Source organism: Hyperolius riggenbachi, chromosome 2 (genome assembly GCF_040937935.1).
Source record: "Hyperolius riggenbachi isolate aHypRig1 chromosome 2, aHypRig1.pri, whole genome shotgun sequence".
NCBI classification, from domain to species: Eukaryota; Metazoa; Chordata; class Amphibia; order Anura; family Hyperoliidae; genus Hyperolius; species Hyperolius riggenbachi.
In genome coordinates this window covers 441,764,807-441,780,878 of record NC_090647.1, presented here as the reverse complement: position 1 = coordinate 441,780,878, position 16,072 = coordinate 441,764,807, and the positions used below count along the sequence as shown (strand labels likewise).

General features: G+C 41.8%; 1 protein-coding gene across 2 annotated transcripts in view; it reads right to left on the bottom strand.

The window, feature by feature from the left end:
- The window catches only part of RPS6KA3 (ribosomal protein S6 kinase A3), a 226,208-nt gene that overhangs the window by 61,951 nt on the left and 148,185 nt on the right, over positions 1-16,072 (bottom strand). For both annotated transcript variants that reach the window (XM_068270007.1, XM_068270008.1), the window contains 2 exons: positions 14,578-14,659; positions 2,931-3,011 (listed from right to left, as the gene is read on the bottom strand). In XM_068270007.1, the coding sequence (XP_068126108.1) occupies positions 2,931-3,011; positions 14,578-14,659 (163 nt within the window). The remainder of the gene's footprint in view (positions 1-2,930; positions 3,012-14,577; positions 14,660-16,072) is intronic.

Here is a 16,072-nt window from a genome sequence, read left to right as displayed (position 1 = left end):
GCAAACTCCAATGCCAGCGACCACTCTGCAGATGTCAGGGAACACCTGTACACGTTCTGAAAACGTGCCTGAATGCATCACAAATCATCATCTCAGCTGACCGGATTGCAGTTGACAAGGTAAAGCACGTTGGTGGAGGAGCCCAAAAAATATATTGATGTTACAATATTATAATGATAATAAAAGGAGGTCTCTTACCTCCAAAGACCTGCCTTTTATTATCACTATAATATTGTAACATTAATATATTTTTTGGGCGCCTCCACCAGCATGCTTAACCTTGTGTACCCTACACCTCCCTGAGGTGCATCCCTACTACTGGGCGGCTTCGTCCACCAGCGTGCAGGATCATAAGAGAGCGACTACCCAGTTACAGAGGGTTTCGGGATACTGAGTGGGCACACTTTTTTCCGCGTGCACTGGCGGTGGTTGCAGAATTGCAGTATACACTACCCACTTTGGCCTTTAATTTACTAAGATCATGCTGGAGATAATAAAGCAAGAGAAAACTTGCCACCACACAGTGAGGCCTAGTGCACACCGGAGCGTTTCCGCTGCGGTTTGCGTTCTGCTTGCGGGTGCGGATCCGCTAGGGTAATGTATTTCAATGGGCTGGTGCACACCAGAGCGGGAGGCGTTTTGCAGAAACGCATACTCCCGGGCTGCTGCAGATTTTGGATTGCGGATGCGTTTCTGCCTCAATGTTAAGTATAGGAAAAACGCAAACCGCTCTGAAAAACGGCACTTCAGAGCGGTTTGCCAGGCGTTTTTTGTTACAGTAGCTGTTCAGTAACAGCTTTACTGTAACAATACATGAAATCTACTACACCAAAACCGCTACACAAAACCGCAAAACGCTAGCTGAAACGCTGCAGAAAAATAAGAAAAAGCGTTTCAAAATCTGCTAGCATTTTGCGGATCTGCTAGCGGATTTTGGTGTGCACCAGGCCTGAGAGAATTATCTTATTCCTTAAGTTACCTCCTCTGTAGTTATTTTCACATGCAGGTAATTAACAGCCTGTCTTTAACTTTAGAATTCTGGAGTTATTTTAAGGATTGAAGAGTTAACTTTAGAGATCTCTCCTTACTTAACAGCTTAAGGACCGGGCAGACTTTGCATTATCTGTGCTGCGTGGGCTCTCCAGCCCGCAGCACAGATCGTCATTACAGCAGGGCGATCAGACTTCCCCCCTTCTTTCCCCACTAGGGGGATGACCTGCTGGGGGGGTCTGATCGCCGCCGCTCCGTGTGGCCGAGTGGGGGGAGCGCTCCCTCCCCTTACCTCCCTCTCTTCCCCTATGAGATGCGCAGGACGGGTATCCGTCCTGCGCCGGATAGGATTCAGCCTATCAAATGACGGCGATCCCCGGCCAATCAGTGGCCGGGGATCGCTGATCTCCGTCACGGCGCCGTATTGATGTAAACAGTGGGGATTTCTTCCCCGCGTGTTTACATCATGAGTGCGAGCCGCGATCGACGGCTCGCACACTGTTCACGGAGACAGTCTCCGTGAACTAGCATGGAAAGGCCGTTTCCATGCAAAACCACAAACGACCAGCCGCCGCATATCGGCGTTAGCTGGTCGTTAAGTGGTTAAAGACACAAGGGTTAACTTTAGGTTTGCCTGAGATAAAATGTTTCCTGAATACTACATGCCTTACCACCAGGGTGATAAGTCTAGAAACGTTATTGAAGACAGGAGATAAGCTTAGTGAATTGAGGCCATTATCTCTTATCACAATGATCCTAAAGATCCTGCACCATAAGGGATTCCGGTCTCACCTTCTCTATAGGCTAAGGACGATCTTCTCCCTGGTGAAGGGATCACCTATGACCTGCACGAATACACTGATTGCAGTGGAGTATGAGCCCTAAGGCCTCTTCCCCACTTGAGCAGATTGGGAAACAGAAATGGTGGCAAAACGCATGTCTGTTTCTATATGCTTTTCGGCTATGGTATTTGATTGCATTCATCACAAGGAATGAAAATCACAATGCATTAGTGGTACTTTGTCTGCAACCATGTGTTACATTTCTGGGGTGAATCACACGGGGGCACAAATAAATATAAAATATACATAGAACTTTCATAATAAACTAATTACAATCCACAAGAAAGGCTGGCACCACAAAAGTAAAAATCAGCTCTTTATTAGTTTGCCATTAAAACGACAAGTGTCAACAAAAAGATCATCTTTTTGCTGACATTTATGTTATTTTAATGACAAACTAATAAAGAGCTGATTTTTACTGCTGTGGTGCCAGCCTTTCTTGTGGATTGGACTAAGAAATCCCGATGGTACTGGGACTCGAGGCTTAGGCACACTACTATTTCTGCGTTGCATGAGTGCTCCTCCATCCGATTTTTGAACATAAACTAATTAAAAATATTTTAAAAAAATATATTCCTGAATATTATAAAACAATGTACTCCCTCAAAAAGACTAATTTTAGTAGTGGCACGGAATATGTTGGCGGGTTATGAGTCAATAATAATAGATATTTGTGATGTTGTTCATCTGAGCTAATATAATGGGACCTGATTAATTTTCTTCCTTTATATAAAATAATTGACATCATTATATGATGAATTACAACTCCCCTTCCACTCCTCCACTACTAATTAAAAACCCCCACTGACCAGCTACCACATTGCTTTTTATATCATATCAAGAACGTTATTGTATTTTCATCACATTATTAACGTTGGAGTACAATTAAAAAAAAATAAAAAAAATAATGAGGCACAATGCATACACTAGATATTGTTTTACAAATTAGGTCAGCTACGGAGGCTTATAATTTCTGATCTCAGCATTATTTATGATTCACTATAAGAAAAAAAAACCCTTTTTTTTCGTAAGGGTGGGACGTGAGACTAACAACTGGCTCAGCTTTATACTGTGAGCAATGAAACGTTTTATACTCACCATAGTGCAATTTAACAATAAATGGATGATTAACTTCCACCAAAATATCACGCTCCATCTTTGTTCTAACACGATCTCGAACTGAGTGAGAGAAAAAGCAAAAAAGGTTATAGCAAATTAATCTACAAATTATGTAATCCTAAGTCACAACTTTGAGAGAGAAACAAATGCTTTAAATAAAAAAAAGGACACAATATCATTCACAATCAATTCTGGCAAGATAGACTATTATTATTTTTTATTTATATAGCGCCAGCATCTTCCGTAGCGCTGTACATAATACAAACAAATAATGGGGAACAAATATACATAAGAAATACAAGACACTGTACAGTCATGACATTGAATAGAATAAATACAGATACATACATAGTTGGTGTAGCTGGTACATGTACATATGTTAAAATAACAGCAGTATGAGAAACACTAGGAGGAGGTCCCTGCCCTTGCGGGCTTACAATCTAGAGGGTAGTGGGGAGGAAACCAAATGGAAGGAAACACAAGGATTATTACTTTATTTTCTGCAATGCTACTACTGTACATGAGATACTGAATTCCTGGGCAGTAAAACCATGCAACACTTTACACAGCATATCAGTATATTGCCCTGTTCTGAAGCAAGTCACACGCTTACATCCATAACCATAATGTACCGAGATATAAAGTACAGGGAGCACTGAGGTGTAATGCTGTATGATGAACTGAGCGCATTAAGATATAATGAATCATGTGCTGAAAATGAATACTGAAACCTAAGATATACCGGAGACTGTAGCAGGAAGTGTACTAAGAACTTAGAGCAAACCCTAAAGAGAGGAAACTCGCTAGATAGATACTTAACTAGGGAGAGGAAAGGCTCTGGGGATTGTCACATACTGATGGAACGAAAAATGTCGCATGTGTTACATTTTTTTTAAAAAAAGAACTTTACTGAGCATGTGCAACACACAACGCAGCAAATGTATTGCTAAACGCACAGCATGCAGCACTTTTTAAAAACATTTCCAAAAGTGTGACTTTTTAACGTTGCACTGTGAAAGAAGATTTAAAAGCATAGAGGCAGTGGATCAGCGGGACAGCAAGGCAATATGCATTCTTTAAAAGGAAATAAATATGTCAGCCGCCATATGTCTCTCACCTCAGGTCCCCTTTAAGGAACATACAGTGTAGGAAATAATTATTTGACCCCTCACTGATTTTGTAAGTTTGTCCAATGACAAAGAAATGAAAAGTCTCAGAACAGTATCATTTCACTGGTAGGTTTATTTTAACAGTGGCAGATAGCACATCAAAAGGAAAATCGAAAAAATAACCTTAAATAAAAGATAGCAACTGATTTGCATTTCATTGAGTGAAATAAGTTTTTGAACCCTCTAACAATAAAAGACTTAATACTTAGTGGAAAAACCCTTGTTTGCAAGCACAGAGGTCAAACGTTTCTTGTAATTGATGACCAAGTTTGCAAACATTTTAGGAGGAATGTTGGTCCACTCCTCTTTGCAGATCATCTCTAAATCCCTAATGTTTCGAGGCTGTCTCTGTGCAACTCTGAGCTTGAGCTCCCTCCATAGGTTTTCTATTGGATTAAGGTCCGGAGACTGACTAGGCCACTCCATGACCTTAATGTGCTTCTTCTTGAGCCACTCCTTTGTTGCCTTTGCTGTATGTTTTGGGTCATTGTCGTGCTGGAACACCCATCCACGACCCATTTTCAGTTTCCTGGCAGAGGGAAGGAGGTTGTCGTTCAGGATTTCACGATACATGGCTCCGTCCATTTTACCGTTAATGCGATTAAGTTGTCCTGTGCCCTTAGCAGAAAAACACCCCCAAAGCAAAATGTTTCCACCCCCATGCTTGACGGTGGGGACGGTGTTTTGGGGGTCATAGGCAGCATTTTTCTTCCTCCAAACACAGCGAGTTGAGTTAATGCCAAAGAGCTCTATTTTGGTCTCATCAGACCACAGCACCTTCTCCCAGTCACTCACAGAATCATTCAGGTGTTCATTGGCAAACTTCAGACGGGCCTGCACATGTGCCTTCTTGAGCAGGGGGACCTTGCAAGCCCTGCAGGATTTTAATCCATTGCGGTGTAATGTGTTTCCAATGGTTTTCTTGGTGACTGTGGTCCCTGCTAATTTGAGGTCATTCACTAACTCCTCCCGTGTAGTTCTAGGATGCTTTTTCACCTTTCTCGGAATCATTGACACCCCACGAGATGAGATCTTGCGTGGAGCCCCAGAGCGAGGTCGATTGATGGTCATTTTGTGCTCCTTCCATTTTCGAACAATCGCACCAACAGTTGTCACCTCCTTTCCCAGCTTCTTGCTAATGGTTTTGTAGCCCATTCCAGCCTTGTGCAGGTCTACAATTTTGTCTCTGACATCCTCTTTGGTCTTTCCCATGTTGGAGAGTTTGGAGTCTGCTTGATTGATTGATTCTGTGGACAGGTGTCTTTTATACAGGTGACTAGTTAAGACAGGTGTCCTTAATGAGGGTGACTAATTGAGTAGAAGTGTCTAACCACTCTGTGGGAGCCAGAACTCTTAATGGTTGGTAGGGGTTCAAAAACGTATTTCACTCAATGAAATGCAAATCAGTTGCTATCTTTTATTTAAGGTTATTTTTTCGATTTTCCTTTTGATGTGCTATCTGCCACTGTTAAAATAAACCTACCATTGAAATGATACTGTTCTGAGACTTTTCATTTCTTTGTCATTGGACAAACTTACAAAATCAGTGAGGGGTCAAATAATGATTTCCTCCACTGTAGATATCTTTTCCCCATTTTACATACTATGTATCATTGATATGATCAATGCAATTGGTTCACGGTGGTCATAGGGTCAGGAGCCAATTAAATCAGTTCCTGATCGACATGCAAAGCTCAGCTGTTGCTAGGACAGTTAAGAGAGTGGCTGCAGCGGCGCCAAAATGTCAAGAGCGGTGGGACAGAGTGGCGGCAAATACCTGAAAACTACGCCCCGGCAGGAATAACAGGATGTAGCAGTTAAAGGACATTTGACCCAAGGCAAAGCCACCTTACGTAAGCAACAAGGTATGTTCATGCTGGATACACGTACCTCTGTGCATCCCCTCCCCCAAAAAACTATCCTTGCAAAGCTAGAATTTTGGCTAAAGTCATACTTCAGACAAGAAGAGGCAGGCTTGCAGCGATGTTTGTGAACTGTGCAGGGGAAGAGGAGTTAATGCATCAAAATGCCGGGACGTAATGTCCTATTTCTGTGACCTGACATCTACAAACTTGTAAGGAGTCTAATTTTTTTTAGACTTACAGAGGTTATTCTGTACCCTAAAAGCAGAAAATGTGATGATAAACTTAGCCACTTTTGGGAAAATGTCATCAAAGCAGATCAACATGAAGAAAATCAATGGCTTTTTTTTTTTTACTATATCATTTGACAGACGTCTAGCCCTCCATAGCAATCTACATTTGTATATAGTTTCACATAATGTTTTCATATTACTGTAGCATCTACTGTACACTTTCCAAGGGAGTGTGAGAAAGAGTGAGGAGGAGCTCACAAACTTCCTCTTTCTTGTTTTGTGCAAAGCAAATAATGGCCGTCATTGCAGTACAATTTTGTGATCTCTAATATCAGGTAGTCTTATGTTCACACTCTGTGTAATGCCTAATACACACGGTACTATTTTCCATGCGACAGATGGATCCGATTGATAAAATCCGTCATGTCCGATATTGCTCCCGATCGTTACCGCGCTCGATTTCTCACAACGGTGAATGGAAAAGGAAAAGAAAAGCAAATTAAGATAAGAGAATTGAGCGCAGAATCGAGTGCGGAATCGTGCCGAAAAAATGATTGGGTCGCAAAATTGCACAAAAAAAAGTAACGTGTGTACCCAGCATAACACTCCCCCAGGATTTTATTTCTAGATTTCAAAGTCAGGGGACTATTATGGCCAAATCTAGAAATATCTCATTGTACTGAGTGAATTTCTACAGACAGTGACCGTTTGCTCTGCCACCAAGGAACATTCCAATCAGCTGACTGCACAACTATATTGCAGAAAATGGAAACATGCCAACAGTACCCACCTGCTTCACAGATGTACAAATGAAATGACTCCATGAAATAAAACACCCTGCTGTGGTTTACTGGATCTTCTGATACAAATAATTCAGCAGCAGCATATGTGGTCAATGAGAAGCAAATTATTCTGGATTACCATGTAAATTTAATGAAAATTGAATGTAGCTAGGAAATGGGCCAATCAAAGGCACTTCCTGTCGGTTCTGATTGGCCTAGTTACAAGCTACATGCAATTGCAATACATTTTCATGCTAGCCAGAACAATTTGCATCTCATTAACCATCGCAAGTGTACAAAGGGGCTTGGTGGCCAAACTACTCCACCACCAATGCTTTTGATCGCTTTCACCAACGGTAATCATTCAGAAGTAGATGACAGAGCCATGTACACTTCTGGCTTTTCTATCCAATATTGTGCTCCTGGCAAGGTTTCCATGCTCTGGTGACAGCTGGTCATTCGGTTTACTGCACAACCACGTGGCCTGACATGTGCAAGGTCGAGCAATACTTCAGCACTTTCAATCAACAATCAATCTGATCACATTGATAGCATCATTTGCTGAAGTAAATGTTTCCAGTACCAATGGGGATTGGCTTTCTGGTTGCTTGAGACCCAATGCTAAAAACAGGCCTAGCTAATAAAGTACTACAGTATATTTCACTCTACATACATTGCATGAACTCTGTATTAAAAAGTGTTAAAATACAGTAAATGAAAATTTATTAAGCTTGGTGGAGCCGTGGTACCCAGTCTTTAACAGCAAAGCCCACAATCAGCCTAAGAAGAAGAGAGGTGTATTTGATTAGCACTACAGGTTGAAAGAGCAGGAGAAAGCAATAATCATGTACTAATCAAATCAGTTTGAGCTTATTGTACCCAAACTGAGGGGAAAAAGTAATGCTCTTTGCAAGATTACAGAAGCATGTGCAATATTTTCTACTACAAGAAATCAATGTATCCAGTATGCTTCAGCCTGTATTACAATATTTTAAAAGATGAATAGTACATTCAGAAAGGCAAAGCCTGAATAAATACTGCTACAGGACCATTTACATCCTATACACTAAACAAAGGATGTTATGCACAGAAGCAACTATGCGCACATACCACAACCGCCATACACCACACTGTCTAAGCCACCGCCCACACTGAGAATGTCACCGCAAGTGGCGCAAACTTCTGGCAGGGATGACGTGCTGAGCTTGCATGCCACCGCTGCTCAGAACACCAGAAAGACAGTGCCAGCAGTCAGTGTTCTCTACTGCAGCGTGCCAGCAGTCAGTGTTCTCTACTGCAGCGTGCCAGCAGTCAGTGTTCTCTACTGCAGCGTGCCAGCAGTCAGTGTTCTCTACTGCAGCGTGCCAGCAGTCAGTGTTCTCTACTGCAGCGTGCCAGCAGTCAGTGTTCTCTACTGCAGCGTGCCAGCAGTCAGTGTTCTCTACTGCAGCGTGCCAGCAGTCAGTGTTCTCTACTGCAGCGTGCCAGCAGTCAGTGTTCTCTACTGCAGCGTGCCAGCAGTCAGTGTTCTCTACTGCAGCGTGCCAGCAGTCAGTGTTCTCTACTGCAGCGTGCCAGCAGTCAGTGTTCTCTACTGCAGCGTGCCAGCAGTCAGTGTTCTCTACTGCAGCGTGCCAGCAGTCAGTGTTCTCTACTGCAGCGTGCCAGCAGTGTTCTCTACTGCAGCGTGCCAGCGTGCGTGCAAACTTGGCCCTCCAGCTGTTAAGGAACTACAAGTCCCACAATGCATTGCAGGAGTCTGACAGCCATAGTCATGACTCAAAGGCAAATGCATTGTGGGACTTGTAGTTCTGTAACAGCTGGAGGGCCGAGTTTGCCCATGCCTGGTCTAGACTCTAGACGTTAGCCACAACACTTTCAGATTTAATGCAGCTGTTCCAGAGAAATACATTTGCCAAGCAATGTGACCCAGAAAGTCATCCACTTAGTATGGCCCTATAAGTAAAACAGGGCTGTGGAGTTGGAGTCGATGAGTCGGAGCAATTTTGGGTACCTGTCGGAATTGGAGTCAGTGGTTTCAAAAACTGAGGAGTCGAAATTGGAGTTGAGTCGAATGATTCATGTACCGACTCCACAGCCCTGCAGTAAAGTGGGCGTTTCCAAAAAAGGAAGCAGCTCTCTAGTGTTAGGAGTAGGTGGGGGAAGGTATGTGTGAGAAGTAGGTTAGTTAGGTGAAAGAATATCGGTAAAACTACCGATACATTACTATCTGTAATAACCGTCGACAGTAGAATATTCTCATCCACCTTTTTAAATGTACCCTGCCAGAAGCCTCTTGCCAACACACATCGCTTCAGACACGCTGATAAATAATGCTCAGTGCTTTCAATATTCTCCATAACCAAACAAGCCCATTTCTGGTAATCAATATCTTAAGACTATCCTAGACACTGGATCTTACAGATTTTAGTTACTGAGATAACCTTAAATCATGATTTATATACTTTTCTTTTGTAAGGAACAAGACTACTGCAGGCACATGTGATTTAGGGAGTGTGTATAAAACAAGCTGTGTCATATGATCTTCCTATTAAAATAAAATATGACCAGTAAAAATTCCATTTAAATCATTCTGAGTAGATCATATCAGCTGCATAATGTCTTTCAGGAAAGTTCATGGGCTGTTGAACACAGTAAAATCACATGAAAGTACAAACCGGAACATATTACTAATTTATTGTTTTCTCAGTCACATGCCGACAGTAATAATGGCCAACCTGCACTGCTGGGAATTGTATGGGACAATTATCTGCTACAAACAAATGAATTCGAGTACACTGCACCAAACTGTTCCATACAGAAAGCAAAAACCGAACCTGCTATTATACAACTCAGCAATCATCAGGCGTCATGTGCTCTCCCCTCTCCCCACACAAACTTTATCCCCTTGCCTAAAGCTGGCAATACACTATTCAATTATCACTGGATCTTGTTTTCAACCAATATTACAATCAATATTAAAAGCTACAATCATTTGAAAGATAGATCTGAAATGTTGTTTTTTAGTCAGTCGTAAAAGAATTTAGCATAACACTGATAATATAAATGGTAATATCGATAAACAAAATAGAGTGATTATTGAATAGTGTATAGTCATCTAAGCTCAGTACCCCAGACACATAGCTCTTAAAAAAAAAAATCCTAAAGGAGAGGAAGTCCCCCTTAAATGCCTGGGACCACTTGCAGCGCTTTTCTAAGCGCTTGTAATTTGAAAATCTTGTGCTAATGTAATGCTATGTGTGTGATAGCACTTGAGGGATTACTGTGCTCATTGGGACCTTCAAAGCAGCACACATTTTTCTGTAACCTTCCCCAGAATTGTATCTTGAAGGTCTATAGACCTTTGACTTCATGCTTGGTTTCAGCTCTGACATGAACTGTCAACTGTGGGGCATTTTATAGACAGGTCTGTGTCTGTCCAAATCATGTCCAATCAACGGAATTTACCTCAAGAGGACTCCAATTAAGCTGAAGAAACATTTCAATGTTGACAGGGGAACCAGGATGCACCTGAGCTCAATGTTTAGCTTAATGGCAAAGGTTGTGAATACTTTCGTGCATGTGCTTTCTCATTTTTTTTTTCTAACAAAATTTACAAAAATTCTCAATTAAACTTTTTTCATGTTATTATGGGGTGTGTTATGTAGAATTCTGAGGAAAAATTAATTTAATCCATTTGGAATAAAGCTGTAGCAAAGTGTGGAAAAAGTGATGCGCTGTGACTACTTCCTGGATGCACTGTAAGTATATTGCAGTAGCACTTACCTTTCATGACTGATCTTAAGAGATCACCATTAGGGATGGTCAATGAAATGCAAAAAGTTATTGCAAGCTTTTGCAAATTTACGCAGCTTGGAAATGGACCAATTAATCCCAGGGTTGAGTTTGATTGGTAGCTTTTCAAGCTGCATAAATTGAAGTTGATTTCAGCCTTTGTTAATTCTGGTACTGATGCAACTGCACATACCGTGCCTTTATATTTGCTGATAGGCTTACCCTGCAGCAATTTATAAGCAAAATTCTGCTTGGCAATGAGCATTTACCATCCTTTTCTTCTGTGATAATTTAAAAACTTGCATAATCCTGCATCAACTCAGAATTATTGGCATCTCATAACCACCAACAAATGTGATTTTCCTTATTGTGTAGCAGTACCAGTATACTTCGGTTTCTACTAGGTTTAGTGTGATAAAGGTACACAGCTTAGCTATGCTCTATACCCCAAATCTTAGGACTGCAACATGGACTGAGCTCATGGGGAAAGATTTGAAATAAGGCACTTTTAATATTTAGCCCTAACAAGTTTGCCATTAGCCATTTTTACATGGCTAGTAGATAACAGACCTACACGTATGACTACAGCTATATAATAGTGCTCTAACAGTTGTTTCAAAGTGGCATTCCAGCTTGTTTGTACTTCATATGAAGCTTAAGTGGAACCAAAACTATGCTGCTTCTTTCACACTATGCACATTGCGTTGTGATTCAATAACTATGCAATCGCAATGCCACGTTGTTGAAAAGTTACAGCACGCATAAGCATTGAGTTGTGACCATACAGTGAGGCCACCAGTACAATGAGAGTATGCCTCATTGCACAGCGCACATGACTCTGTAAACGCATTGCAAACTGTGTATTATCCCGATGAAATGTTCATGTTGTGAACTCAACAAAGCAGAGCCCAACTAGTGAAATCAACCTTCACCCCAGTCCTCACACACTTATAATAAATGAGCATAAAAAGTATATAGACTAGGATGGTGGGGATTGACATCACTAGGTGATCATAGCTGGGTAGGGGAAGGACACTGCTTCCAAGCCAAGCTCCATAGCACTGGGGTTGTATTGACTTTACAATAATAATTAAAAGGATTTGCTAAGAACGGGATATCTTGAGAAAACACTACAACTGTAGTACTACAGAGGGAATACTGGTATATACTCAGTTTAATTGGCTTTGGTCCTTATTCAGGTTCACTTTCATTTTTGTATTGCGATTGAAAGGATTAGAACAGACTGGATTTTATAACAGTGTAACAGTTACAATGATACTCTTGCGCCCTTTGGCGTCACCATGTAGAAGCCAGTTATGTAGTCCGGTGTGGAGAAAAGCCAAAGACATAACAGCAAGCTTAATACAGAACTGGATTAGAACTGTATAAAGCTTTTTAAAGACCACCTCCTGCCAAATGAATGGTCTGAATGGCAATACATATATGTAGTCCATGCACTGTGTACGGTTAGAACATATAAAGTTTACATCTGGTACATCGTTGTGGATAGAACAGACTCACATCTATATCTGTAGCAGCACTTCCTTATTTCTTAAGTACACCCTCAGCATGGTGTCCTCCCTTCCAGCCAGGTTCCCTCCCCTGCCCCTCCCTCCCCTGCTCTTTGCCTGCCTGGATCAAATTACTTCTCTTTTCACAGTGTGTAGGAGAGAGAAGAGAAAGGAGAACTGCTGTAGCCAGTCTTATCTTGTCTGTTTGCTATAATTTTTATTTCAGATGTCTGCCTGCCTGCCTAGACTAGATCACATGGCCATGAAGGGTGGAGTTATGACATCAATCCCACAGCATCCTTTGCACCTATGGTTTGTAAAGAAAAAAATGCCAGGGCCCAATTTCACACTAGGGGCTGGGAATTCAAGACCATATGTGGATTATGGACCCTGGGGGTGATAAAATCACACTTTATTATGTGTGATTTTATATATGTTGGCAACTTATTAGGCTAAAAGCAAACTATAATTTATAATTTAGGTATTCTTTAATAAATGCAAAAACTTATATATGATATTCGGTGTGTGTATACAGCAACTTCAAACGCGATACAATTCAGTTCAATAAAGTCCCACTTCCTGTGAAATGTAAAACGGATGCCTAATTCTAATGACTGCATGTACCATGCCTAAGGATGAAAAAGTTTCAAAATCTTGAAAACAGAGGTTGTACAGTTAGTCATTAAACGTATGTCATTAAATGTATTTCATTAAACTTATTTCGTTGGATCATGTACAGGAAGTGAGCAAGAATATTGCCAACGGAGTCAAAGAAAGTAATAAAATCGGACAGATGCCATCACTTCCCTGCACTAGCCAAAACCAAGAGCTCTGGAATAAAGTGGCAGCTATAGTGACACAGTTTTGAAAGAGCCAGTGAAAACCTTAGGATAAAAATAAAACAATCTGGAGATATTCACTTTAGTCAGTTGTCATTATGGATATCACATCACTCCATGGTGACATAACTGTAAATCGCGTAAAAATGTATCCAGTCATTTGGTGGATTGTGACTTGTCTACAGTGTTTCCATGGAAGCCATTACATAATCATACTATGGAATAATGCTACTATGGTAACATACCTAGTTGCTATTCTCCATGATGTCTTGACTGGTATCTAACAGGCACATTATTTGAGAGCTCTCAAGAGACAACAATAGCCAGGCATGATCTCACATGAGAGTTATTGACCTTCTAAAGCAGAGGTGCCCACACTTTTCAGATGCAGTGAGGCCTCTTTTCCATGGACTGCTGAGCTGTGTGCTCAGCAAGCAGTTACAAGGCAGCAGTGAGCAGTTACCAGGCAGCAACCAGCAGTTACCAGGCAGCAGCGAGCAGTCGTGACAGTTAGAGAGGCATTTCACTGCCTATCAACAGCCCGGGAAAAAGAGGCCTCAATGAGCAATTTAAACCCAGAAAAACTGAGTATGCATAATAAATGCAAACAATGTTGCTAATTACTCCAATAATTGGAATAGGGGGGTAAGGTCATCGACCCAAGACATATATAATTAGCAAAAAGGAGAAAGAAAGACCCTATTGTATACCATGATCAAAAGCAAAAAATTAAGCAAAGACCAGCTTACAGTACAAAAATTGTGACAATTTTTATTAAACTACATAAAATTTAAAAGTTAAAAGCAAGGCCATCCACAAAAAAAGCCCCTAAGATGTTGGGTAATATGTATACAATAAACTCTGCAAAAAGATGATTTGAATGAAAAATAGACACCAAAAAGTATGTATCTATATATAATACAATATTATGCACCCATCTCAGAAAAGGTGTGGTCTAAGTGTCTACAGCATCACACCCAATATTTGCATCTAGCAATCATATATACATACTGTATATGTGTGATGCTGGATCACAAACCAATAATGAGAGAGGGACACATAAAAAACATAATATGTCCACATCCTATACCATACACTTGATAAAAAAAATAACAGTGCTATCAAATAAGTCACTCCATAAAGTGCCAAGTGCAATATTACCATTTTTCAATTAGATAATTTAGTTCGATTATTCCATTAGATCGAATATAAAGATTTTTCCAACATGTCCAATCCGATTTTTATTTAAAAAAACAGGATAATCGTTCTTTTTCTTGAAGGATGGTTTTCAACTTCCATTTGATTCAATCCTTTTGGTCGAATAAATGGGGAAATGGAACGTTTTTATTGTACCGTATATGGGCACCATTATACTGTCCTATTATTCTGAGTGACCAAAGTTGCAAGTGTGTACTGAGACTCACAATACATTTACCTTTAAGTGTTGCTTTCTTTAATACCTTCATTGCATATAGTTGGCCAGCATCGGATCCTGAGATTTTTCGCACAAGGAAAACCTGTGTTAAAAGATGATACTGTGGTTATTAAAAGTAAACAGTGAAGTGCAAAGATTTATCTCCTGACATTACACTATGGAAGCCAGCAACCCCTAAGGGAGGCAAAGCATAGCAGTCATGTGTACTCTAGCTGTGAATCATAGACCTTTGCTACAAAAGCCATTCATTTTACTTGTATTCCCACAGTAGACCGGTAAATAGGGAAGTACTAGCACAAGGTGAGTGTTTCTCTAACGTCAACCAAAGTAGGTTGCATGTGCCTACCCACTGAAAACCTGAATAATAAAAAAGAGATGTTTCAGTTTGTGATGAAAACAAAAAGTGGAGTTTCCAGTAATTAACCACTTCCGGGTTTCGGGTGGTTTTGCTGATCTGTGCTGCGGGGGCTCTTCAGCCCGCAGCACAGATCAGATAGCAGCCATGGCGATCAGACTTCCTTCCTTTTTTCCCCACTAGGGGGATGTCCTGCTGGGGGGGGGGGGTCTGATCGCCGCCGTCTGTTTGCGCTTGCGGGGGGGGGGGGCTCTTCAAAGCCTCCCTCCGCAGCGCTTTCTGGCCTCCTTCCCCTTCCCTCCCCCTGTGAGCAGTGAGCGGCGCAGGACGGCCTCAGATAGGCTTCAGTTCAGCATATCAGATGCCGGCCAATCAGAGGCCGGGGATCGCCGATCTCCTCTACAACGCCGTTTGTATGTAAACGGCGGGGAAGATCTTCCCCATGTGTTTACATTTACCCTGCGAGACGAGATCGGAGGCTCGCAGGGTGTTCACGGGCGTACGAGAGAGAACGGCGCCGGAGACTTGGGCGCAGGACACAGCCAGTATATGGCTGATCCTGCTGCCGCACAAGTCCGGGCCGTGTTAATTACTATTCCCCCTCCAGGCCGACATGGATAGTGGAGGAATGAAATAATTCAGCTTCCAGCTATTGCTGGAAGCCGAATTATTGTTTTAAAAGCAACTTCAGGTCCGTCTTCTGACGGCGCTGAAGTTACTCCCTGTGCCTGCGATAGCCGTAGTTCCTATTACGGCCTATGGTGGCGCCGGCTGCGCCCAAGTCTCCTGCGCCCAAGTCTCCAGCGCTGGATTTACCGTGTTCGTGTTCACGGAGGGTTTCCACCTCCAACCACCTCTCGGTGGGAGTCCCCCAAGGTTCGGTTCTTGGCCCCCTACTGTTCACCCTATACACATCCTCCATTGGCAAGGTTATCTCCTCCATGGGTTTTAACTATCATCTGTATGCAGATGACACCCAGATCTACCTCCACACCCCTGACATATCCACCACGACCATGGACAAGGTCTCCTCCTGCCTATCAGCCATCTCCTCCTGGATGTCCGCTAGGTTCCTGAAACTAAATCTAGACAAAACGGAATTTATGATCTTCCCACCCCGGCCATCCACGAACCTCCCAG